Here is a 27,517-nt window from a genome sequence, read left to right as displayed (position 1 = left end):
CTGACAAAACAAGTAGACCATTGTAAACCTATTAATGAGGAGGAAGCTGGTGTTTGGGAGACCTGTGAAATTACTTCCCAATTACTGTGCAGTTACTGAACCTTTCATTTGCAGCCCAATTTCCCCAGTAGCTCAGCACTCTGTTTCATAATTGTCCAAAGGCTTTGATTTATCTTGGAGAGGATGGGGGTCTTGGAGATGTGGGAAAGCTTCTGGGAAGGAGACCTGAATAAAGGTCTGTGTGAACCACAAGGTTCAGAGCCTTGCTGGGGACCTGCCATGCAAGAGACTGTGGCCGGCAGTGTGGTTTACCATGCAGCTGACAGTAGCATCTGCTGCTGAAGGTGGGCCTTGCCTACCAGCTAAAGAACAGGCCCTGAAGGAGGGTGTGGGGAAGGACTCACGAAATGTTGTTCCCAGGGTTAACAGGAGAACCAATAGGCAGGCGCTGCTTTTCCACACTCGGCATCTCACTTATTTGCCTATTCTCTGTGGTTTAGTTAACACCTGTATCCCACCTCTTGATCATACTTATATAACTCATCCATTCCATAAATATTAATGAGGCACCTACTGTGTGCTGGGCACGGTTCTATAGGCACATTAGGGAATGAGGGAATAAGAGATCAAGTCTGTGGAGTTTACATTCTAGCAGGAAGGTAGAGACTTACACAGAGCATGTCTGAAGGTGGTCAGAGTGAGGTAAACAGGGATGGGAATAGAACATGCCACAGGGAGTGAGGTGCAATTTAAGTAAGGTGGTCAAGGAAGGCCTCACCAGGAACGTGATACCGAGCAAGACTTGAATGGGTGGAGGCCTTCACCCACATGTCTACAGTGACCACAACATCCGTCTTCTGGGTCTGAGAGCACTCAGGCCTCACCCCCCTTTGCAGTCAAGGTGTGTGTGCACCAACCAGGCAGTGGCCCCAGCCTCGAGGGTGAGATCTGGGCTCTCTGTGGAAGCCCGGGGAGTGGCCATGGCTGGGAGAGGGTGCAGGGTGGCCTTCAGCATGCTCACCTCCTCCAGCCGCCGGCGCTGCTCCTTCTGCTCCTCAATGCGCTTCTGGCGCTCTGCCAGCAGCTGCCGCTTGTGCTCCTCGTTCTCCCGCTGCTGCTGCTCCAGCTGCTGTCGCCGCAAGGCCTCTGAACGCTCCTTGTTGGCCAGTTGGAGTCTCAGGAAGTCCCGTCGCAGTGTGGACTCCCCTGGCAGGTTCAGAATGGAGCTGTGGGCAGGAAAGAGTCATCAGGATTCTGCATGGGGCAGGGGCCATGGCTACTGTCGGTCCTGGGGGAGGGCAGCAGGGCCAGAGCACAGGCTCCTAGTTTCTCCAATAGTTCAATCATCTACCTCCAAAATGGGGGTCTGGGGAGGAGAGGCATGTTTAGCCTTCTTGCAGTGGGACTGGTACATATATTCGCCATCTCCATCCCCAGAGGGATGTCACATTCCTCCAGGACTGTTGACACCACTCCCTCACTGTGAGGTATAGCAGAGATTTGTTTAAGACTAGTGAGTGTGCAAGCCCTGGGCCCCAGGCTGGCTGTCTCCATGTTATGAGAAGACAAAGCAAAGAAAAGTGAACCTTCTGGAGCAGACAGGGGAACCAACCACTCACTTGGACAAGCACGGATCACCCTCACTCATACCACTACCCCCCCACTCACACCAAACCCCAGGAGGCGGAGGTCAGGCTGCTCCTGTGAAGACTCAGTCAGGGACGGAAAAGGCTGGAGGCCATGTCAACACAGAGCCAGGATGGGACTCAAGTTTGCTAAAGTCTAAGGAGTTTGGAGCTCGATCTAGTAGTTAAGAGACTTGGTTCTGTCGGCAGAGTGTGCAGCTGGAGTCGCAACCCAGATCACTGACTCCTAGATTCTGTTTCAGCAAAAGTTTCCTCATCCATAAGAAGGTGGTTTGCGTGTGTTTGCACGTGCACAGAGCAGAGAGAGCAAGAGGACGAACTCACGCATTTGGCTGGTTTGCTGGTAGTCTGGGTCTGCTCTACCCCAATCTAACTGCAAGGGAGCAGCTAACAGTTCTAGCCTCCCTGGTTCTGCATCGCAGCCTAGCAGAAAGGTGGAAAATGGCTTTTGTTTTTTTCATACTTAGCCCTTTAAATCTTTCTGGAAGCTTCCACCTGAAATAAACTCATTAAACATATTTACTAGCACCTGCTATGTGACAGGCACTACTATAATAGGCTCTATGGAATCACAATGAAGGGAAAGAGTGTTCCAAGTAGAACAAAAGCAAGTTTAGAGCCCAGGTTAGGACAGGTGTGGCCTTTCCCAGGAACTGAACACCAGCCGGTTCTCTCAGAACTGCGGAAGCGAGAGGATTACGGCACGAGGACGTAGAGAAGCAGATTGTGCAAAAGCATGTAGACCATTGAGCCATGCACGGAAAGGCTTTGAGGAGAGGAGTCCCAGGAGCAGGCCTGTATGGCTGCAGCGTGGATCACAGTCTGTGAAGCTAACAGCAAGACTACTCCTGCAATGGTTCTGCTTAGGGGCTCCAACCAGGACAGGAGCAGTAGGGATGGAGGCTGGAAGAGTGTTTGGGGATAGAGTTATGGAGACCCCAGACAGGCCTGATGTGTGGAGGGAGGGATGACTTGCAGGTTTTGTCTCGGCAGCTGGTGGTGGTGGTGAGGAGGACTGAAATGAGGAATGTAGTTTTGGTGGCAGCTGACAAGAGGATTAAGGTTTGGTTTAGGAGAGTTGTTAGCATGCTGTGTGAGATCCTGCCATAAATGTCATAAAAAGGCTTTGTTTGTGATATTGCGCAGACAATCCCACAGTCCATTAACAAGCCTCCAATAAAACTTACTGCCTTTGTGTAAAACTCTAAGACAAACCCCTAAACGATAGTGCTTTTGTGCACAGGCCACTTGCTCTGTGCAGTGGGGATGGGGCTTAGGAATCTCACCTCACGTGTACGGGAGGATGCCCCATTAATATTAATCAATGTTGAATCAATGTCAGGAGACCTGAGCTGCATTAGTGACTCAATTATTAACTCCGCGTGTGACCCGATTGCCACCCTTGAGCTGTCGCTTCATTTCTAAAATGAGATAACCATTGCCTTTTCTATTTCTTAGGATTTCATGAAGATTAATTAGATGCATCCATAAAAACAGGACTTGGCACACCATCTTCCACAGGGTACCAAATAATGACATGTTAAAATGATTGCTGGTTGGATCACTAAGTGCCTCCTAACGCATAGCTTAGCAAGTACTGGAGAGACAGGGTTTCTCAGTTCTTCAGAGAATGGTCAGAGGGCTGATATGACCATCTGGGTAAGCTTTCAAAAAATAGCATAGCATTTCTCAGAAAGCAGGGCATTTGGACCTTTGCCTTAGAGGAATGTTCGTTTTCCACGTCACTGCTTGACAGTCCTCATTTTTATGTAGCTAAAGTGGGGGTGGCCGACATGCTATGTATCAGATGGAAGGAAACAATTCTCCTTCCGTGTTGGACCTTGAGAAATCCTATGGCAGGTGAAGAGAGAAAAACTGATGGCCCTGTGTGTTCAGTCTCGCCCTTTTAGCAAGGCTCCTGGGCCGCAGGTCTGAGCTAGCTCAAGAGAACACAGACATCCAGCTCATTCCAGTTGCAACAGCCCTGCTCCTGGTCAGGAGGCTTGGTGTCAGCAATATAAGAATTGGTCCTTTGAATGCATCCACTCCTTGGATAGCTACAGTTTGGAGACCCCCTACATCCGGTGGCCCTCTGTGTGGGCCAATAGAGCTTACTTCGCATTTATAGTGCATAGCCCTCTGGTATGCATGGCTCTTGCCTCGCTGAGCTTCTGCCAGCTGAATTCTCTTACGAAAGAGAAATCCTGGCAGTGCCAGCCCCCGAGTCTTAATTATTTATAAACACAGACTGGAAGAAAGTTGGAAGCAAAGTCAAGTGGAATGCACAACGTAGGGATGACGACAGCGAAGGTGAAGCAGCACTTGACTCCAGGCCTGACCTGTGACAATGAGACTGGCATGGAAGCTTCCACTTGGGGCTCACCTCCAGAGTGTAATTTGATTTCTTGGAAATCATTTCCTCTTGGATTAGGCTGCAGTGAGCATGCTGAGGCATATGACAAGGACAGAGGCCTTCTCAAAAGTACAAGGTAATGAGCTGAATAACTCAAGTCTGATAATATCATTTAGGTCTCCCCAAAGTCCCGGTTTTAAGTACTTTTCGTTCTGCATTACCCAGATAAATACCCACTTTACATGATGCATATGTGAGGAAACAAGATCTTGAATAGAGACCATAAATCTTGGGGGACAAGATAAAGAATATGCTGATTTCCACATTTTCTTCAGAGTCTGCCTAAGGAAACTTCCCCAAATTAATGAGCTATGTTTGTAGGCAATAAATTAAATAAGACCACCTTGGTGGATTCTTAAAAATGAACCTATAAATCAAAAGGAAAGTGAATGCACACAAACACAATTCAGAATGTGGAAATCAGAAGGCCTGGCTTCCGAGTTCATACCTGGGTTCTCCCGAATCGTTCTCCTCTTCTTCCTCCTCACTGCCGCTGTACTCATACTCTGTCTCATCTAAAGAGAGATTCATAGTGCATCAGTGCACAGGATGGTGACAGCCAAGTGAACCCACCCCTATTCATGTCCAGTCATAACTCACATCATGCCACCTTGGTCGCCAACAGACCATGTACACAACAGCGGTCCTGTAAAATTATAATGAAACTGAAAATATCATGCTACCCAGTGACATGGGAGCTGTCCTAACTTCATAGCACAAGCATGTCTCACCTGTTGGTGGTGATGCTGATGCCAACAAGCCCACTGCCCTGCCAGTCGTATAGAAGTACAGCCCACCCAGTGACCTCCAGTGCACACACTTGATCATTATAACAAACAACTATGGTACTGGTTGATGTATTCAGCCTACTATGCTTTTTATCATTATTTTAGAGTATTCTCCTGACACTCGTTGAAAAAAAAAAAAAAAAAAACATTTCCCATAAAGCAGTATGCCAGGTTGGGGGTGTAGCTCAGTGGTAGAGCACTTGTCTACCATTTGATCCCCAGCACTGCAACAAACAAACAAAAAGCCCAAAACAAATAAAAAAACAACATATGCTGTGTAATGCTGGCAGTAGCCTCAGACATCTCCTGTGTTTGTTGCATCTCTTGACTACATCAAGAGAACATGTCCAGTGACTGACCTATGTCACCTGGTCTATATAAGTATACTGGATGATATTCGCTGAATGATGACATCGTTTAATGACAACTCTCAGAAATACATCTTGTCATCACTTGATGTGTGACTGTATAAGTAAATTGAGGCCCACAGAGTTGTGGCTAACATAGGACTAGGGTGTCCTCTAGGCCTCCTGACTTGTCATACAGCAGTTCCCACCAACTGGATTTAGGTACCTGGCATTAATTGCCATCAAGACTGTCCCAGCTGACCTTAAATAGCGGTCCCCAGTGACTAACATTCACATGAAAAAGAAACTAAGGAATTGAAAAATAACTTCTGTGTAACCTCTGTTGTAGAGTCACCATATCAAACTTTTTGGCCCACTATTAACTTATCACTAAATGATTTATCGTGGTATCAGCCATTTTGAAAGTGGTATTTTGTTTATGACTTACATGGATTCACTAATTGCCTTTAGATATCTTGATAAATACCAGAAAGAAACTTTTGACAACTGGTACAATTAACATGTAGTCAGAATGTGTTTTGATTGACAGTAAGCAAGTTAACATGAATAAGATTGAGTTTGTGCTCCAGAGGATATCAGAATGTAACAGGCAAAACAAATCAATAATCAGAACTACCATGACCACGAAGAAAGGGAATGAATATTTGTCAAGTGTCAGGGGCCATCCTGTTCAGGAGCTAGGCACACACCTTTAAGTCCTGAGTAAAGAGGTACTGGACTGGTATTGCACACTGCAATGCAACTGGACTTTACCTCTGCTCAGATAAGAAAGGCACAGCTCCAGGAGTGGGCGTTACCCAATGGGGTTGAATTACACGTACCTGTTTTATTGTAATCCTACCCTTCTGCCCTTTTTTGGATAGAATGTTCCATGGATTAGTCTCCCCTGCCCCCGCCATTAATAAAACCCAGGTTCGAGGCGTGCTCCCTCTTTTTCTTGCCTACCTTGCTTCCTTGGTGGAAGCTGGGTCAGAGAGGCCGTCACAGAACCCAAAGACAAAGGTATTTCTCAGTCTGTGTGTCATTATTTCATGCCAGCCCAGTTCTCCTGGAGTGACCTTGACCCGTTTAGTCGTGTGTCATGGCGGTTGAGTGTTTCCCATGCAAACAACTAGTGTGAGTTTACCTGCAGACTCTCGTTTATTTCTCTAACATAAAGCCTATTTTCCAACTGAAGCTACTCATATTACAAAAGGTGAAGTGCTGTGGGCAGTGTCATCACCTTATAATAAAATGTCAGGCTGGGATGTGGATTTAGAATTCAATCCAGAACTTTTTCAACCTTAAAACCAGAGCTTTTTTCCAACATGTTATATGCTAAACAGAAGTTCATAAAAAGAGCAATGAAAAAATGAAAGAAAAGAGCAGCTCATTCCACAGCTCAGAAAGGAGGAAAGGAACAGTGAAGTACAGAAGTGGGAATGAGCTGGGCCTTGGAAGGTCAGTGGCCCTTCTCCAGCACTGGTAGCTGGAAGTGGCAGGAAAAGGGCATTCCAAGATGCTTATCCACGTAAACAAGGCTAGCGGTATTACATGTGCAAGAAACCATGAGTTGTGCGTAGCTAGGCGTCCAGGTGTGGGAGAAGTAGACGGAGGGAGAGAGGTCAGAAGGGGGTGAAATGGTGAAATAGCTCACTAATCCTTATATATGTCAGGCTGGAGATCTGTGGGTGATGAGGAGGCTTTAACGATGGAACATTACTGTTATCTCCTCCTAGATCTGAGTTTGTAATTACAACTTCAAAGACATTTTGGCACCCCTACAAGGGAACTAAAATGGCAATTTGGTTTTGTTACCACTAGGAGGCAGCATTCACAGGGTAAAAACAGGTTACAACTTTGACACTACGCAGGCAGCAAAGAGATAATGAAAAAAACTCATGTGTGATGAGTTCAACTGTATTTTTTAAAATCACAAATTAGCTTCATACCTTTAGGTTAATTATGAAGTTTTCAGGCTACTTTTTATTTTTACAGGTTTTTTTTTCACCTAAATGTAAAACTCTGCATAAAGTGTCTTAATACACCATATCAAAAGTTTAATACTTCAAACTTTTCTAAAATGGATAAACATAGAGTTCAAAGTAAAATGAAGACATTTTATCTAATAAAGTAAATTGCAGCAAGGGAAAGAAGCGCACAATTATTCCTAATTGTGTAATTCCACTCTCTAAGGTAAAAGCTTCATTTGTCAGGCTTCTCAATTTTAATACCTCACCAGAATTTGGTTTGATTGCTTTTGTACTTCTGGGTTAAATTAGTACATGTCAACATACCTTAAGGAAAAGTATCAGATTAAAATAAATCATAAAGCAATGCAAATTAAAATTGCTTGATTCTACCAGAAGCTGGTCACAGAGGAGGCTACTAGGGGGGGAAAATTTATGAGGGGGAGCAAATTAAGTGATTTGATTAACTGCAAATGGAAGGAGATTTCAGTTGACCAAATGCCCTTCCTTGCAGAGCAGACAAAGATGAGGATGTAACTCTGGGACCCTAAACCTAAACAGGATGAGATTCCTTAAATTGCAACGTAACTCTTGAATAGACCTACTGCCACTCTACAGAATAAACACATTAAAAGTAGATCTATCTTCATTGTATGATGGGTTCTGGGTTTCACAGATCATGATTTCTAGAAGGTATCCCTGAAGAGCACTGAAAAATTAGGCTCATAAAGAATTGCCTAAATAAGAATAGCTAATAAATAGCTACCGAATGCACCTATGTGCCAGAAATGGTGTAACTATTTTACACACATTATTTCAACTTTGCAACAAGGCCAGGCATTAGGTATTATTATTATTTTTATACTCCCAATCCTATTTTGGAGATGAGAAAACTGGGATGAAATTCACATAACTCATAAGAGGCAGGGCTGGAACTGGAACACAGAATTTGATTCTCAAAACAGACTGAACATTTCACCTAGTCTGTATACCCATAGTACAATCAAATTTCCCTTTTAGAGAAGTTGGCATTTAATGTTTAGATGTTTGATATGTTGCCCTAAAACATTCTCTTTTAAGTTTTGACTTCAGGGAGTGGTCCCCAAGACCACGACAGAAAAAGAGCAGCTGAAATGTCAGTCTTAGAACTTCTCGATACTGCCCTATGGGGTTTCTCCTCAGGCCTAGTTCCTCCAGCTTGGTCTGGCCTCCCTGTTTCTTGCAGCCTCATTGACATCTTATCCCTATCCCCCCACTCATGGCTGGAGATGGTCCTCTTTTTTATCTCAGCCTCATGACCTCCCACTCCTGATCACATACTTTCCTTCGAGTCCCTGAGGCTGGCTGTAGAAGGGGGGCCTTCTCCAGAACCTTCACTGAGGATTTTTCCTCCTACCTTGGTCCTCTGCTGATCTTCCCTCTCCATCCATCTACTGGTGCCCCTTCCCTAAGCCTCAGCTCACACACCTCGCTGCATAGAGGTTGCTAATTATAGAGGCAAAAAGGGAGAAAAATGGAAATAAAGGAGGGAAACTTCTGTCCTACCTGTCTGCCACCCTCCAGGGCTCCCTCTGAACTGAAAAAAAGAGGAGTGGGTGGAGAAGAGGGAAGCAAGGAAGAGCACATGACCAGTGCCTCCCCACCCCGTGAGCCTCTGGTCTTCTGCTCTAAGCTCCACCCTCACCCCTCCAGCCCACACTGCCTCCTGCTGTCCTCTCCCTGCCCACTATCCTTCCTGATCTCCATCCAGCAAGTCTTTGCTACTATCTTCTCCATCTCTGTCTTCCACACCCCAACCTTCCCTATCTCCCTAAACTATGCTCATCTGGCCATAAAACCTGCCCCAGGTCACGTGATCCAAGTGGTCAGGGTCAAGTGAAGGAGGGGCAAGCTTTCAAACAATGAGGGTGAACTACTAGAGCTCCCCGTTGGGACACATGTCCTTTCCAAAGAGGCACTGAAAACACTGCGTGGTATGAGAGAGGAGTTTTTGCATCTATGAAATAAAGAAGTGCCTCAAATGACCTTCAGCTCAAACTCTGATGTTCCATATAGCAAGTCTGGCAACCTAATGATCTTTGATATCACTGCAGCTCTGAGAAAATTCTTTCTGACTTCTAAATAACTGAATTAGAAATGAGCCTCAGAGCACAGAAACTTAAATGCTGAAGACTGTCAGTACAGAAAAATGTCAACTGGATGAATTTTGTTTTTTTTTCAGGTTGTCTGTCTTCTGTAGATTTTTAGTCTTCTGAGCATGAATATTCATTTGAATTAAGAAAATCACTTGTCATTTTAAAGTGCTTCATAGTATCACGCAACACAAGTTTGCTCAGTGCCTGGAAGAGGGGATGTTTCACACAGATCTATTTTTTTCATGGAAGATTCTACTTCAGCAGTGGATTTCACTCCACTGATGTCCTAAGACTTCCATCTCAATGGTGGTCCCCAGCACTAAGAGAGCAGCGCATCTAAAATCTCTAGTCACCTCTGAATTCGCCAAGAGCCCATGGTTCACACTCCATCTTTTGTTTCTCTTGCTCAAATGCAAATGTGCATCTAACCTTTTTCTCCGCGCTTCTTCTTGGTTCTATCAATATGGTCCTTGAGCTGGATGCGGACCTGTCGCTCATTTGGCTGGTCTCGTATAAACGGGTGCTTCATCAGCTGTTCTGTTGCAGGTCGCTGGCTGTGATTCTTTACCAAGCAGCTCTCAATAAATGACTGGAATTTTTTTGACCTGTCAAACAAAAGAGATGAATCCGCAGATAAAATGACAATGTCCAAAAAACCAAATATATATATTTTTGAAATGCTGGAATTAAAAAATAAAAGGCTCCATCTATCGGTCAGCATAAATATCAACCAATCACAAAATAGGTCTAGCACTATATTAGGTACAATGGGGGTCAAAGGCATCGTCACCATCAACACACAGAACTGAGGTAACATATGGTAGTTAGCATATGAAAGCATCTGCACAGTGTATACATAACATTACACAGAAGACCAAAAGGAATTAGGGAAGAAAAAGGTCTCCCTGGGGACCCTTGCTGGAATGGCTATTGGAATAAGGAAACCAAAGTGGGGCCTTAAAGAATGAGGAGAAAAATCACTCTAGAGAAAAGATAGTTCAGGTAGGCAAAAAAAATCAGGGGAAAACTGAAGCTAGGAGGGAGGCTACATATGCCGGGGCATTAAGATGAGTCGATTAAATGAGACAGAAAACACAGACTGGAGAAAAGCCGAGGGATGGAGGGGTGAGGAGGGTGCACCACGAGCAACATTCTTACATGGGAAAGTGAACACTGATCAGGCACATTTTTTAACAGGTAATTTCTGAATCACTTTGAACTTTGGTTTCCAATGAATTGGAACAGGATGTACGTATTTTTGCCATCAACCCAAGGACTTGAAAATTTGGATCTAAGTTCACACCTAGAAGCACATATATCTCCCTCTGGAAAGGCCCTATTTCCTCAAAGATTAACTCTGTGCCAGAGATGCACAGGGGCAGGTCAATCAGTGAAGAGATAACACACCAACAAGAGACGGCAGCAAGTCCCCATGTGGTTGAAATTAATGGTGGACTTTAGCCATGATTCATGAGCTGGGCACACATGTTCTTGCTGAAGGTTCCAAGAAATCATCTAGCCACAAATAATTAAGCTCACGACTGACTCTGCCTTTCCAAGACACTCCACTGACAGCTCAGTACTTCGTCCCTGGAGACCTGGGTGGAACCTTGGACATCCCGCCCACCTAACCCAGAGCAGGAAGGGCCCATTCTATGCTCTCTGTCACCCTCCTGTGGTGCCCTATGGATCCCCACAGCTTTCCCAAGTTTCCCAGAAGGCCATACTTATTTCAGGCCTGAACAAAATGGGGAGTATGTACTTCAATATTCAAATGTGAGAAGCACTTCTATATGGACTACTTTCTATTTCTGCCTCTGTCAAAGTGATTTCTCATTTTAATCCATGTTTTTGAATTTTTTTCCCCATATTTTTAAAATTGGTATTCCATGTTTTTGAAGTACTGAATTACTGGTATTTTTTTCCCTCCAAAATTTTAAGCTAAGTTTTAGAAACAGTTTGCATAGAAATAAAAGTAATCTATTGTGCGTGGGTTAATGCCAGGATGAATCAGGATAGGCCACATCATAGACTAGAAATAGTGACGAGAGGATGGATATTATGCACCTGCCTATTCAGTCCTTCAGCCCATATTTCTGCTTCTCCCATACTGGAAATTCTCAGCAGTGTCAGGATCTGTCTGGGTCATCTTTGCATCGTGAGAATAATTGCTGTGCTCTATGTCTGATAAATGAATAAATGCATGGATAGAAGGGCTGGGCAAGGGCTACGCTATGAGGACCCTCAACTCTGTGCATGTGAAGGACTGAATGGGAGAACTGGAGGGGAGGTGGGATTTCCTTTCTCTGATCCACTGAATAAATCTGTGCCGGTGTCAACCTGGTACCATCTATGGAGAGACCTTGCAAGAAAAGCCTAATGAAATAATGGACTCCCTTAAGGAATAAACTGGAAAGAGCGAGGTTGACCTCCATAATAGAAACAGACAACGCCACGCAGCGCATTGCTAGATAGGAGAATCCGTTTTTTTAAAAGAAGAAAACAAAAACAAATGAAGACAGAAGGCCATTAAATATTCACAAGAATGCAAATGGCAGTCCTCTCTCTTGCTGGCGACTAGAAGGAAGTGCTTATCTTTTATAAAGTGCTCCACTATTAATTAGAAGGCAATAAATAAAAGAACTCACATTCAATTTAAAAAATGAGTCCCAGACTTAATAGACTGTACATTTCACTCCCCACACTGATGTCTAAAAAAAAAAAAAAAAGCCAGAGAATTCTCCAGATCTCCAGGAAGGAGCCTGGCTCATGGAGCTTCATGGAACCAGCCACCAGAGTCCCAGTTCCGGTGCCCTCCTGGTGGGAGGGAACACAGGCAGCCAAGAGAGTCACTCTGGGCCCAAGGAGGGCCTGGATGTGCAGGGCTACGAAGCTGGGTGTGTATTTCACGTCTTGTTCAAATGGCAGAGTTTGAAGAGGAAACAATCTTACCTAAAACACGTCCTTGAAGAAGGATTCACTGTCTCTTATTTACGTTAGTGTGACCAAAGAATGGATGTGCTTAATTACACATTTAACTAAATGTGAAAACACTTTACCTCTGTTGAATATTTCCTGTTTGCTGAGTGTTCTGATGGGTTTAAAGTACATTTGTATAATTTTACTGCTTTAATCTCTTTAATCTACTTCTGTCTTTTTTTTTTTTTTTGGCTGGGAATTGAACCCAGGGGTGTTTATCCACTGGACCACATCACCAGCCCTTTTATTTCGAGACAGGGTCTTGCTAAGTTGCTTAGAGTCTCAATAAATTTCTGAGCTTGGCTTTGAACTTGTGATCCTTCTACCTGAGCCTCCTGAATTGCTAGGGTTACAGGCATATGTCACCACCCACAGCAGTCTATCTTCTTAAAAAAGCAAAACAAAAAAACTCACTTAAGGTTAGTAATACTAACTTCCCAAGGGTGGGCAGGGAGAGGTGAATGGTAACTAGTGGTATTTACAGTTTGAGGCACTAATTCCACTCCCAGCATCTGTAAACACTTTATCTCCCCAGCCTAATCTTGTTTATATATTAAATTATGTTAGGGAAATTTAAAATGCTTTAAAGATGGTTACATAAACCATTATAATTATTGGGCTTAATATTTTGGGGTAATCATGGGATTCTCTAAATGCAATATGAACTTGAAAATTCGCAGTGGCCCTGACCTATTTCATAGAACTACCTTCTTTCTCTCCTTGGGGCTCAGTCACTTACTGTGTGGCTTTGAGCAAAGCACTTAACTTCTCTGTGTCTGTGTCTCTGGCTGCAAAGACTGCTGTGATGATCCAATGAATTAATTCACATCACAAACTTAGAACAGTGCCAGACAGCACACACGCCCTCTCTGTGTTTGCTCTTTTGTTCTTATTACTATGACTGTGAGGACAGTATCCGAGCACCCTTCCTTTGTCACCAGGCTTAAGGAACACAGCATCTGCCTTTAACACTAGGGAGCAGCAATCTGAAGTCATATTCACTTATGACTCTATTCATTACGTTGTTTAAGGACAGGGACACGTTCTGAGCAACGTGCTGTTTGGTGATTTGGTCACTGTGCCAACTTTGCAGAGCACACCTGCACAGGCTGAGGTGGCTACGACGTAACCAGGAGACTCAACTCCATGGGTCCACTGTCTTAGGTGTGGCCCACTGTAGACCAATACACCATTACGTGGTGGTGTTCTCTGAGGGAATTATTTTCTGTATCTTTGAGTGAGGTGAGTCAGCAGGAAGGGTCAACAGGGCTGTCATCTCCAAGGAGACTGGACAGAAAAGGCTAAAGGGAAAGGTCTGTGGGGCGGTGTTTGTTTTGCATTTAATAAACTCAATAATCACATTACAACCTGCAAATTCATTGTATTTAAAGTATTTCATGATATTTGCTTTATGGTACCATTATTTTCTTTAGTACACACACACACACACACACACATACACAAACACACACACAAAGAGCTCTGTCATATCTCAAAACAAAAGTTCCCGACAACCCAGCAAGAATCAGAGGAGAAGGTTCGTGAAGTCACGGGGTGACTGTAAGCTCTGGAATGCAGCAGGAGCCTGGGGCTGCTGGCTGCTCTACCAGCAAGGAGGAGCCCAGACTCTGCCTGGTTGCGTGGTCTGGGCCGGGGATCTTGCGTGTATGAGCGATTATAGTTTTCCAAATGGACTCATCCAACCACTGCTTTGCTGTGTGGACTCTTCAAATTTAAAGGGCGCATGAAAAGAATAAGACTGACCATCTGCTTACAGGAAGAGAGTCATGCTGTCCTGAAGAAGCCCCCAGAGGGAAGCTATGGCACTGAGCTTACAGGGCAGGTGTGGAGGAGCAGGTGGGAAGAGAAAGGGGGAGGAAATCCGAAGGAGAGGATTGACCCACATGGGCAGCAGGGGAGACAGGAGGAAGAAAAAGGGCCCCAGCCTTACAGTTCACTTGCTGGTGGGGAAAGGAGAGGGAGTGAGAGCATCCTGGGTTTCCTCTGGTTATGGACTGAGACCAACATGTGGCTCCCTAGCCTCAGGACTCCACAGGCACCCAGGTCTGTCCTGATGCACTGATGGGAGGAGCCAGGGTCCTGTGAGTGACCCTCCCCCCATCAGTGCATCAGGACAATAGCTGCCTATTGCCTTTTCCCCCCAAACTTAAAGGCACAAGAAAGAGTGTTCCCACTAAGAGACTAGATGTCTTGTACATTGAAGTCAGAAGTGTTAGCTGAAAATAACCCTCAACTGGTTGCTCCTGATGAAGTAAGTTCAGGACCCCATGTCCACTACAAAGGCACCAACTTTGGTAATGTGTTGCTATGTACACTGAGAACACCACACTTGACCTGACAAGTCGCTTAGGTAGAGAACAGCTGGGAATGACAGCACACTTTGGAGTTTTGTTTCTTTTGGTTGGGGTAGGGAGAATTCCTCTCCTTTAAAAATATAAAAGCTGGGCATCCTGATACATGCCTATAATCCCAGCGGCTCAGGAGGCTGACTGAGGCAGAAGGATCGTGAGTTCAAAGCCAGCTTCAGCAACTTAGTGAGTCCCTGAGCAACTTAGTGAGACCCTGTCTCTAAATAAAAAGGGCTGGAGATGTGGCTCACTGATTAAGTGCCTGTGTTCAATCCCTGGTACCAAAAAACAAACAAACAAACAAACGAAGAATAAACAAGATGTTTCATTTCCTCCTAAACATTAGAGCCTATTAAAGCAAACTCCATACTATTTCAAATCACTTTGGATCTAGTGTTTTAAGATCAAGAACTCTGAAGAGCTTAAATATTTTCACTTAAAAACTGGAGTTCTGTTGCAGAGAAATGGGAGCCAGGGTGCGTATTAGGGTATCGTGTAGCCTGGCTGGAGGATGCACCGTCAACCAGTTACAAGGGTAGTGATTTCAGTGAGAAATTGGCTCTCCAACTGCCAAGCTGCTTCTGTGTCCATGGCCAGCATAGGTCTCCTGTTTTGACTGGTTCCTTTCCAGTCTGGAAGGGCGTGATAAGATGAAACTGGCTGGGCCTCCTCAGTTCCTGAACCCTCACCAGCTTCCTTCAGCATCATCAAAATTAGTTCTCAGTGTCAAATTCTCAAGTGGAAAAGTCAGCCTACATTTTCCCTTGAAGTGTCTATTTCTCCAGCAAAGTCAGCGTGGGTGGTCTTTTGGGAGCAGGGTCACTGAAAACCTCCACCAGTGCAGGGCTGTCACTCACTCTTCAGTGGGGTCAGTGCAGCTTTCAAAGGGGCAGTGCAGACCAAGGTCAAGATGAAAGCAGAACCAGTGTGCCAACCACCTCTCTGAGGTTTAGGAGTTGGGTAGAAGTGGCACTTGGGGCAGAAGGACAATCTCTTGTCCCAAAAGGGAGCCGTCACTACTCAGCAAGGGCTATACTGTGCCCTTCTGGAAAAAAAAAAAAAAAACCAAAAACCTAAACATAAAGCTAAATTGACACATTTTAAAAAGTTGGCAATTAATACAAATATTTTAAGACTAGTGTGTGGCCTCATTGTGCCATCAGACAAAACACATCTGTGGACAGTTTGTCCTTCTCTGTGAAAAAGCTCAAAATATGCACCCTGGAGCAGAGAAGGGAGAGGTGGAAAAGGTGGAAGGGGGCATAGGAAGTAAAGTCCCCTGTATACAGCCGGCTCCAAGGGAGGCCTGGCACAATGACAGGCAGAAACCTAGCAGCCAGGGGGCTCTGTAATGTTCCTATGATTTCCAGGGGAGGGAATGAGCCGGCTCCTCTTCTTGGGAGCCTGATCCAGGGAGGGGAGAGGAATGGGGCCTTAGGCGCTCTGAAATCACATGCGATTCAGTGCCCAATAGAAGGCTGTTGCTGGGGAGAGAGTGGTGTCTCCTACCTCATTGACCCTCCGAGAGGCTCTGCCTCCTGTTACCAATAGCAACTCACTTGCGCCTTGCAGGCCTGGCAGCTGGGAGGCTGTCGCCTCTTTCCTGGCGGTCTCCTTCCCTCTCTCGCTGTGCAGGGACTTTCTCTGGTTCACCAGTGTTGCTATGTCATTACCAGATGACTGGTATTAATTAGGACTGCTCCCTGTGTGGTGGTGGTGGGGGGTGAACCTGTGGGTGGGAACATCAGAGCCCCCCCCATTGAGATCTGATCATGAAGTGGCATGAAAAGGGACAAAGGGCTGTCCTTTCCTGGTCTAAGGGGCCAGGATGTGTCTCTAGGAAAAGGATAGGGAGGTCACAAGTGGGCAGGAATCAACCCCAGTGCAAGAGGACTCAGAAACTGAAGAGTTCATTGGGGCAGATACACCACTTCTGCAGGAGGAAGGAGGAAGCCACGATTTTTGTTACAGAATAAGATACACAGGTCTCCACAGATGTATACACGGGTCCCCACAGACGTACACAAGAAAGCAAAAGTCTGACATCTGGCATAACCAGTCATATTCTCTCCAAAACTTTCTGCTGTACCTATGTGTGGCCATAATATTTAAGTAATGCTTTCCTTTGTAATACATCACCTTTTTAAGAATAAGCTAATTAAAAGCAAAGCTTACATCACTGTCCAAAAAAAGAAACCAGTATCACCTGCCATAAAGAGAAAGCAATGGGAAAACCACAAAAAACTACAAATGCTCAAGCACATGCCAGAGAAATCATCTCAGGGGATACCCAGGTGTGTGTGTGTGTGCATTGTTGAGAAACAGAAGAGAAGTCAGCCACTCTAACAGGCTGACTCTAAATTATCACCCTCTCTGATAAGATGCTCTGTACAACCAGGAAAGACACCACTTGGAGTTATTGATCATACAGCTTTCATGTCATTACTTGGGCTCTACCACCCATTTTACCTAGTAGCTCCTTACCTGGTAGGCAAAGATGTGCTGCACAAATAGCAGGTAATGCAGCTATTATTCTAAGATGAATGACATGTGGAAAGTCACCTACCGCGCCATAGTTATATTAGTTTAATCCATTCAGCAGGACCCAGGGATCCAAGCTCATTCAAGAGAGATATCCAGGAAAACTTCCCCCTTAGATCTGCAGAACACTGAGGACCAAACTCACCACTTCTTAGACTTGAGCCGAGGTGCTGGGTTCCGGGGGATGAGGAAGAGGGCTCTCATGGGGTGCATGTCACAGAGAGCTGCAAGAGACCAAAACAAGGGCCAGCTCTGGTTAGGAGGCTAAAGCCAGGCCAAGTCCATCCTGCAGTGCAACGAATACTGCCAACTGACCCTCTGGGCTCATGCAAGCCCAGTGCAGCCCAGGACAGAGGATCCAAAAGCTTCCATCTGGAAAGCACTTACAAGAGCTGGTATCTAATTAAAAGAACTGCATTAGCCACCACCCCTTTCAAACAGATATGTTAACATTTCTAGGGAATACTCTTACTTCACATTTAAGGAAAATAATTTAAAGTGTCAACAATCTTTGCTGTAAATAACCATCTGACACTCAAAGCACATAGCATTAGATGACAAGTCTAATGAGGACGATTAAGTTTGTTTTTAATTGGCAAAAGCCTAAGCCATAAAATAGAAGGTATTTGATAATCCAAAGTATAGTTTCTTATACATTGAAGGCTCATCCAAGCTCAGTGTGATCTCTGTGGATTTCTGAAGTCCAAAGTACTATCCTAGAACATCATTCACTGTCTCCAGATATCTCAAGTGGCTTTCATGATTTTTTTTGGGGGGGGCGGGGGTTGTTTGTTTTTTAAATTCACTGACCCCAGGAAGACCAATGGAGTAAGGCAAATTGAGTCTGGCAGAAAGACCAAGTTACAAAAATATCTCAATGTGTCAACATGAGATTATCTTTTCCAGTGAAAGCTCTCATATAGTCATATTTTAATCAAAATATTTTGTTAGTTTACTTTTCAAACAGCTGGGACTACTTTTTTCTTTGTACCTAGATTAATGCTCCTTAAAAAACAAAGGGTTCTGTGGGTTTATGTTTATTTTTAGCCCACCTACTACATATCAAGAATGATAATAGTTTTAAGTCTGTGGTATATTGCTTTTCTGATTCATAAATGCCCATCAACATTGTGAATGAGAGGAATTGTGTCAACAAATACTCCCAATCAATCATGGGACAGATGAAATCAACCAAATCAGGATTGAGAAATAAGAAGACTATGATAACATGAAGGTAAACAGCTATGAATACAATGACCTGTCCATTGGGTGAGAAGGATGGTTTGGAACTGGTCCTTTCAGAAGCAGATACCAAGGTGACATTAAATATGCAAGGATACTAATGGAGAAAGTTCCAGTGGGAAGGGAATTAGAATTAGGGAGGGACCCAGGAAGGATGGGCAGGGTCCTCTGGAGGCTCTGCAAGTCTGACTGCCCTGCAATCCAAGGCAGGTGAGCAAAGTCACAAGGGGTTGCTTTGAGCCTCAGGGGCCTAAAAGAAATCTTGTCTTCCAGGAAAAGGTGTGCCTTCTTGTTCCCAGACATGCTTGGTCTCTGATGGGGAGTGGCCCTTGGGAGAGGCAGGCTCAGCACCATTCTGGCAGCATGGAATGGCATCACCTGTTTGGAAGCCTGAGAGGTACATTCTCATGGCCACCACACAGCAGATAGCAATGTTTTGCCATACCAGTTGTGCCAGATATTAAGGAACTCGAGAAGGTCTCAGGATTGCCAGAGTCCTGACCATCTTGCCTCAAATAAGGGCAGGAAAGTCAAAAATCTAAACATTAATAAAGTTAGAGTTGCCTAGTATGATGGCACATGCCTGTCATCCCAGCTACTCAGGAGGCTGAGGCAGGAGGATCACAAGTTTGAGGCCAGCCTGGGCAACCTAGTGAGAGCCCCCCACATCTCAAAATAAAATGAAAAGGTTGAGGGTGTAATTCAATGGTAGAATGCTAGCCTTGCATGGGTGAAGTCCTGGTTCAATGTACAGTTGTTGTAAAAAAAAAAAAGGCAGCAATAGAATATAAGTGTTTGTATAACCTGGCCCTGAAAAACCAGCTTTTGAATTTTTTGTATGTTGGAGCTTATAGTCTTTGTGGGTTGCTCACAGTTTTATGTTAGGTGACGAGAAGTTCGAGAATAAACTACACACCAAATCTGTAAGACAAATAAGACTCTCAGAGTTTGCTTTCATTTTTTTTTTTTTTTCATCATGGAGACAAGATCCTCACGCTGCTCTGAAATGAACGGATTCCTGGTTAATTTAAGATGACTCTGCTTTCTAAATATGCCAGCTCGAATCCATGCAGGGCTCAGCGTAGCAGAAGTAAAGCAACTGCAGCTCCTGGCAAGGAACTTCAGTCCCCACAGCGTGGACCAGCAACAGATTCCACCCCAGAGGAGGATACTTACGGGGAGCACCTTCTGCCATCTCAATGGCGGTGATTCCCAAAGACCACAAGTCACTCTGAAAAACAAGGAAGGTACAGACACGTGCATAAATTCAGTCAACAAAGGAACACTTACTTAAACCTGGGAATGGCTTGAGAGCTGCCTGTGGGAAAATCCTTCAGTTGTCCTGCTTACCAACTTCATCCCCCCAACCAAGCTCCAAGGTGAGAAGGCCCTCGTTCACTTATTTACTGATGATACTTTGCATGATGCTTAACTCAGGGTCAGTTTTCAACAAATATATGGTAAATGAATATAAGGTTTTAAAAATCAACTTATCACCGAAATTCATCTGTCAATGGAACCATATGAAGTTACTGCTATTTCTTCTGAACATCTTTACTGAGTTCTAATTGTCATGAAACAAACTGCACATTCATAAAGTGTGCCATCTAATAAGGTATGACACATGAATACTCTCGGGATCCCATCACCCCAATCAAGATGGTAAACATACCCATCACTCCCCAAAGATCCCACTTGCCCTTCTATATTGTAGTCCCTGGTATCTATGGCCCCACTCCACCATCCATAGGCAACCACTGATCACTTTTCTGTCACTACGAATTAGTCTGCATCTTCCAAAGTCTTCTATTAAGAGTCACGTAAGATAACGCCTTTTGCAATCAGTTTGTTTCACTTAGCATAATGTTTTGAGGTCCACCCTTGTAGCATGTATCTGTACCTCACTCCTTTTTATTTTCTCAGTAGTATTCCATTGGGTGGACATAGTGCAGTTTGCTTTCAATGGTTGAAAGACATTTGTATTGTTCCCAGTTTGAGCTAGTCAATACAAAGGTGTGCATTTTTATTTCTTTTGAGAAAATAGACAGGAGTGGAACACAGCTGGATCAGATAGTAGGTTTATCTATTTCCAATGGTTTTTAACCTGCAAGACATCCCCCATGTTTTTTAATTAGATGAGGACAGAGAGACTTTGAGGATGCTTTTTACTTGTTTCTTCCTAGTGTTTAGAAGAGAGTTTGGAACAGTTGTAGGTGCTCAATACATTTGTATAAGGATGAAATATCCTCCTTCTTGTAAGTAGACTATCATTTGAAATAAAGATCTTTGTGTGTGTGTGTGTGTGTGTGTGTGTGTGTGTGTGTGTGTGTGTGGTGCTGGGGATTGAACCCAGGGCCTTGTGCATGCGAGACAAGTATGCTACCAACTGAACTATATCTCCAGCTCTCAAATAGAGGTTTTTATACCCTTATATTCTTGCTTATGCTCAGACTGATTTTATGCTCTGATCAGCATTTTCTAGACCAATGATTCCCCTTTAACTGTGCGGCCTCCATCTCTAACAATATGCTTCTCCCACACTCCATGTCTATGGCTCAGTGGTCTCTGAAGATGGCAGAAGAGGGGGTCAAATCAAGAAATGGGGAAAACCAGGTTAGGAAACCTCAAACAGATAATTGCTGCATTTGTTTCCCAGCAGATGGGTTGGAAAACCTAACAGAAAATTTGGTTCAGTGGCCCACATCCTGATATAGTCTCACCCTCCTTGCATTTTAAATACATTATGCGTTGTGTATATTATTCAAAACCTCACCTGCAACCTCACTGAGATCAGAGAGACCAAAGTTAAGTTTCCTTATATTCCCATCAAACAAATGTCATGGGTCCATAAAACACATGTAACTGAAGAGGACCATGAAACTCATACTGAGTCATTCCCTACAACTAAATTTCTCAGTATCCTGTGAGTGACCCCCAGGCCTGTCCAGTGTTGGAGCTGAGGCCTACACAATGTGATGAGGACTTTCCAGGGCACTGGCCTCTTGCCTAGCATGCCATCTACTTTACCACAGGTGCTGGGCACACATGAACCACACATGAGGACGTAAGTGGTAGATTCTTTGCCTGTCACCAGTTGTCAGATCGATACCATTGTCGTTGGGTGCCAGGTAACTTCTCTGCTTTCAGCACTGCTCAAGAAGGTAGCTAGTACCTTCTTGCTATGTTTCAAGAAGGATTCAGAGGTTTCAGAATCACGTACACCCCCAGTGAGTGCACAGTCTCGCAAAGGACTGTGTTTCCCACGGGCTTTTGGCCTTGCTCAGGAGAACATTTCCAGAGCTAAAGGGGAAGGCCTGGCCCACCTGTCACAGGCTGGCACAGGAGCAGTAACTGGTACAGAGGGAAATAGCTCACTTATATGTGGGGTGTTATGGTTGGTAGACAAAGACAGTTGTTCAGGAGCCTGATGCAAACACTGAGTCACTCTGTGCAGGAGGCATCAGGCAGGAAACAGTGAGAATTGTCTGGAAATGGAGGGTCAGCTCCAAAGGTCCCTGTGCTATTTTGATCGGCAGGCCTTGGCAGTTCTGCCAGCATGTGTCCAGTATCCCTAGAAACTGCAGCATGAAATGAGGTGCAAGCGGAGGCCAGGCTCTGCCCCCTGACTGCCACAGCAGAGTCAAACGCAGATGGCCTCCAAGTTTAGGAGACTGAACTGGCTGAACAGCCCACATGTCTGAAAGAGAACATGCTGGTCTGGCAAGGGGAGGGCTCCAGAGCTTGCCTCAGGTGGGGCAGAAAATGCACAGAAGACCCAGCACTCTCCTGCCTTTGGGTCTGTGTTCAAGCTCATCTCTGGGCCAGCAGCACCTCCCAGTGACCTGCAGGCTGCCTGACTCCCCTCCATGAGGTCTTCCTTTAAGTCCTATGTCCTCCCCCAGTGCTGTCCATCCCCTGCCTTTCCCAGGACAGTCCCCCCATAAACTGTCTCTTTCTAATATGCTGTGTGTTTACTCACAGCTAATTGACTGTGCTTTGTGTTTATGGTTTGTGCCCCATGCCCCCAGCACACGCATGTGTACACTCCCCGTCACAAGAACATAAGGCCTACAGGACAGGGATCTTCATTTTGTTGACTTATGTATTCCAAGTACCTAGAACACGAGAGAAGGATGCAGAGCCTGAGTGGTCTGAGGGCTGGCAGGACCTTGGTAGACCTTCACATCCAACCTTGTACTTCACAGCTGGGGAAAGCGACAGAGCCAAGATCATAGTGCAAAGAAGCACCAACATTTTTCAACAGAGCTGGGTCTCCTGCCTTCCAGGCCAGTCCTCTATTACCAAAGAGAAGAGCATGCATACTTTTTTTTTTTAAGTCAGGGGTCCATAAAATAATCCTTCCAGATTCCTACTTCACAGGTGACTGAATGTGCTGGCAACTCAATGAAGGTGTTAAGATACAGTGAAGCACCCCAGTTCCATGCTACGAAACTGGCCTCATTCTTCAAGGCAACATAGGTTGGCTTTTCAGTCAGACAGATCTGGATTTAAATCTGGGTTCCTAATTTAGCTACCCACAGAATGCTGCTTAGAGTTTAGCTTTCTCAGCTGTATAAAAGAGGTAACTGACACGCATATGTTCAGGTATGCTCCCGGGCACAAAACCTGGCACACACTGAAGCTCAAGAGTATCGATTTCCTTCTCCTCTAAAGACTGCCTCTGTCTGCGCGGTTTAGTCTTCTGTGATTACCCTCCATCTGGCTGTGGCTTACCCAACAGGCACTTTCAGCCCCTATTTTCATTGCTGTCTCTATTTCAGAGAATAGGAGAGCTACACTTGGTCTATCCTGACTCTCCTACAAGTTATGGATCTGACACAGTTATAGCCAATGAGACATAAACAGCCATCTTCAGAGAGCTTCCACTTTTCCCAAAAATAGGGAACTAACACAGCTTGTGTCCTGCCAACTCATCCCCACTTCTTTGTGCCTTGAATCAAAACATGGTATCTGCAGCTACAGCATCCATCTTGCATTCATGAAGCAATAAGCTGACAAGTCATTGTTGACAGGGTAGAAATGAAGGAACCTAGAGTTCTAAAGACATTGATGAGCACCATGTCAATCTTGGAGTACCTGCATCTAAGCTTCTGGGGATGGAAGAAACACAAATACATATATACAGCCAAAGGCATTCCTAAATGATAATGCATATACAGCAATAAAAAAAAAAAAAGAAAGCAGATTTTGACAATAGGGGAATAGGACGTCTCACTTGTTAAGTGATCCTGGATCCATTCTACTAGAAGCAGGGAGGGTCACTGAAGACATGTCTCTCTTGGGCAGCCTGCCCCCAATCCACAAATACTCCCCTTTAAATCAGAAGCTACTCCATTCCAACTCCCTGCATCCTAGGTTTTTCATATGACCAGGCCAGCTACTGCGGCTTCTTTTAAGTTTTCATTTCATATCACTGTTAGGATCTCTTTTTCTTTTGCTGGGGTTTCCTTCTTTTCCAAAAGGAACATTTATATTATTGGCCATACATACCCAAAGTTGCTTGTAAGCTATGCTTAACTGCCGTGCTCGGAAGCCTTAAATGTCCTTGACGGGCCTTGTATAAGCCCTCGGATACATTAGCAAGTCCCAAAGACACTTCAGAAGTTAAATATGGGAGAAAATATTCCAATTACCACTGGTAAGACAGATCACAGGAGACAAGAAAGGGAAGAGGGAGGAACAAGATAGGAGAGAGTCAGGAAGAGATAAGTTTCTTTCATGGCCATGGCGTGACTCATTTTGGCAGGAGCTGGGTAATTCATTATTCCAGAGGTGCTGGCTGCGTAGCCTGGCCCGTGGCATGATTAATAGACCAGTGCTGTGTGCATTACAAACAGAATGGGGACACATTCTGGTGGCTCTGGGGAGGCAGACATAAGACACAATTTCTGGTTGGGAGCTGGGGACAGCGGCACACTGGCAGCTTGAACAGAAAAAGAGAGCGTTCCTTCTGGGCTGGGCTGCCAAACAGTGCAGAGCAGCAATCTCAGAGGGCCAAACCAGCCACACAAGGAAAGGGAGGCCATCTGAGGAAAGATCCCAATTTCCTCAGCTGTAAGGTGAATAAATATATCCTTCAGGGCTGGTGTGAGAATTCAGTAAGATAATATACACCAAGCACCTAATAGTGCAGTGCACACAGTTGGTGTTTAACAGAAAAGGGTGCAGACAGATCCTTAGGCCAGTTATTATCAAAAGGCAGCTCAGCCACTAAACCTGAGTCAGATCAGACGGCAGTGAGTCTAGCACTCAGTGGACCAAGGCAGCTAAAACAGGAAGCTAGAGGAAGCCAACAGGCAGAGGCTGTCCTCTTCCCTCCTCTAGCCTGGCAGTCTCTCTCTGCCGCCCCCTAATGGCAGTGCCTGATAAGAAGTCAGGCTGTTGAGCAGAAATGGCCATGGTGGAGTCCTAGCCCCATGACCCCACTGCAAGGGGCAGCATGGAGGTCAAGAGTAGATAGACAATAGCTTAATCATGGGCACAATAAGGACAGTGGATTCTACCAGGTTTCACAGACCAGAAAATAGTCTTTCATTGGGTCACTGATTTGTGGTTACTTACTCATTTTGAAATATCCCAGTAGGAAAAAGGAAACAGTATGCATTGCATGTGTGGTCCCTACGGACAGCATCTTGATCTAGTGGTAAAAGTTAGAGAGAAGCAGATTCTGGTTCAACAGAAAACAATCAGAGATGTGCAATACAAATATGAGGTTGAACCACATGAAATTGTTGTTCTAGGTCAAAAATGACCCCCAATATAGCAGTGCTTTTTCAAATGATACATAAATATAAAACTACAAAGTTAATACATATATATTATATATATTTACATACCAAGTTTATAGATTAAGTATTAGGCATTGCATTTATGTCTTTATATCTATTAACACACCTTATTCTATTACAACCGTGATATAGAATCTATTATTCTCGTTTTATACAGGCTCAGAAAGGTTAAATAATTCCCTTGAGCCAATACAGCAAACAGGAAGCAGAATCTATGGTTTAAACATGTTTTGTCTGACTTCAAAAGACTCACTTATTCATTATGTCACATACTTACTACATTATATATAAACAGAACTAAGGTGGTGAGTTCAGGGTCACTGGTGATATTCCCAAGAGCGGTAGGTATTAAAAATCCTGTTTAAACATAAACTGAAGAAATACCTTTCTGCAGTCCCCATCCACCTACATGTTATTGGGCCAAAGGAAAACTACTGAACTTAATCTCTTCCACTGAGATGTGCGTGTTGCCTGGAGGAGATGCTGGGCCTGACTGAGGAGTCCTATCTAGGTGGGTGTGAACATGGACACTTATGAACATGTATAACAGGTGTCAGTTTCCTGCTAGTGGCACTAATGTGGTTGTTGGTACCATCTCGCCGCCCCCACCTTTTTTTTTTTTTTTGCACTGGGGATTGAACCCAAGGCACTTTACCACTGAACTACATCTTGAACATTTATTTATTTATTTATTTAGAGACAGAGTCTCACTAAGTTGTTGAGGGTCTTGCTGAAAAGTTGCTGAGGCTAGCCTTAAACTTGCCATCCTCCTGCCTCAGCCTCCCAAGTTGCTGGGATCACAAGCATGTACCCCCATGCCCAACTGTATCATCTTCCTTTTGAACAAATAGGGAAGAACCCCTGTTTGGATTTCAGCGGACAGAGGCCTGGACTCCTTTGAAAGTATAAATGTACCATTTTGTAGCCTGAATACTGTCCTCTTGGGTGACACCTTCATCACAGTGACTCTCCTATCAGGCAGTTGTTTATGTCATCTCTGGCTGAGCCTCTGAGAAGCACTATTTCTACCCTGCTTATTAAGCCAATATCTGGGACGTGGGATAATGAATCGGGCAGTTTCTCCACAGCCTGAACACAATATTCACCCAAATACCAGAGGAGACCCCTATGCTTACAAATAATCCATACCACCTGTGTGAAAACTCTCATAAACAGAATATAGATGAATAGCACACAGTGTTAGCACAGATCTGGCCTGGGGTATAAAAGCCCAGCAGGTATGGGGTGTTAGGACTGGCCATCCACTTCATTTCTCTTCACTAGTTTAATGAGTACAAGGCCTGCTAATGGCGAAAACATTAAAACAGGACAAGAGGAGACAGAAAATAAGAATTTTAAGTTCACCATCCACATGCCCTGTTCAGAGGTAAAACACTCTTGGGATATTCCAGATTCCTTCTAGATTTCTCATGTGTCTCTCTCCACGGCATGGGGTAGAGTAAGTTGATGTTACGAGATAGTTCTATTCCATACTCTACACTTAGGCTATCTTGGGGTCTCTTCGGATCCAACATATATGCACCCCTTTGCCAAAATAGCTATGTAATATTCTACTGGACAGATGCTCTGGTCTCTGTTCAACCTGTTTCCCATTGATGGGCATTTGGCCACAGAGAACTTTCTTTAGTGGGTGGTTCTATTAAAAGTAATAAGTACATAGGACTATAAAATGCTTGGCAGATTCCATCCAACTGAAATAAAATTCAGAGTAAGTTTTAAAAATAACAGTTTAAACAGCCTAGGAATTTTGAGTAGTTTTATTAATTTCAAATCTTTTGAATGCTTATTATTAAATGGGAAAGCTTTCATTATTGCCCCGCATACTTATCAGGGAAATGAAACCTTTCCTTTCGCTTGAAGTGTTTTGACAGAATTTCTGAAAACAAGAAAGGCAGGGCCTCCGGGGAAGCCAACACACCAGGCAAATGAGATTCTGGCACTCCTCCTGAGGAGACTCTATTGCAGAGAGTGACTTACTGAGCCCAGTAGATAACCCACAAAGCCAGGCTGCAATAAAAGCCATGAGCTCTCAGACTACTTTCCTACAGAGGCCCTCATAATGCTCAATGAATGACTTCACTTTTAAAAATCAAACAACAAACAAAAACTTGAAACAGTTTTTAAAGACATCTTAAGTCAAATAATAATCAATAATATCAGTAATCAACAAAATCAAAACTATCCTGTCCTGGCTTACATTTTGCCTTTATTTTAAAGCAAGGGATCTCATGGCAGGAAATTTAGAAATATCCACTGG

The 27,517-nt window shown here is 44.4% G+C and overlaps 1 protein-coding gene across 2 annotated transcripts in view; it reads right to left on the bottom strand.

Annotated features, from left to right (window-relative positions):
• Positions 1–27,517, bottom strand: part of Tnik (TRAF2 and NCK interacting kinase) — a 382,522-nt gene that overhangs the window by 89,943 nt on the left and 265,062 nt on the right. For both annotated transcript variants that reach the window (XM_027942207.2, XM_027942206.2), the window contains exons 8-12: positions 19,607–19,661; positions 17,334–17,412; positions 9,729–9,904; positions 4,508–4,574; positions 1,022–1,226 (exon numbers count right to left, since the gene is read on the bottom strand). In XM_027942207.2, coding sequence (XP_027798008.1) covers positions 1,022–1,226; positions 4,508–4,574; positions 9,729–9,904; positions 17,334–17,412; positions 19,607–19,661 — 582 coding nt within the window. The remainder of the gene's footprint in view (positions 1–1,021; positions 1,227–4,507; positions 4,575–9,728; positions 9,905–17,333; positions 17,413–19,606; positions 19,662–27,517) is intronic.

This window comes from Marmota flaviventris, chromosome 8 (assembly GCF_047511675.1).
Source record: "Marmota flaviventris isolate mMarFla1 chromosome 8, mMarFla1.hap1, whole genome shotgun sequence".
Taxonomy (NCBI): Eukaryota; Metazoa; Chordata; class Mammalia; order Rodentia; family Sciuridae; genus Marmota; species Marmota flaviventris.
This window is presented reverse-complemented; position numbering and strand designations above follow the sequence as displayed.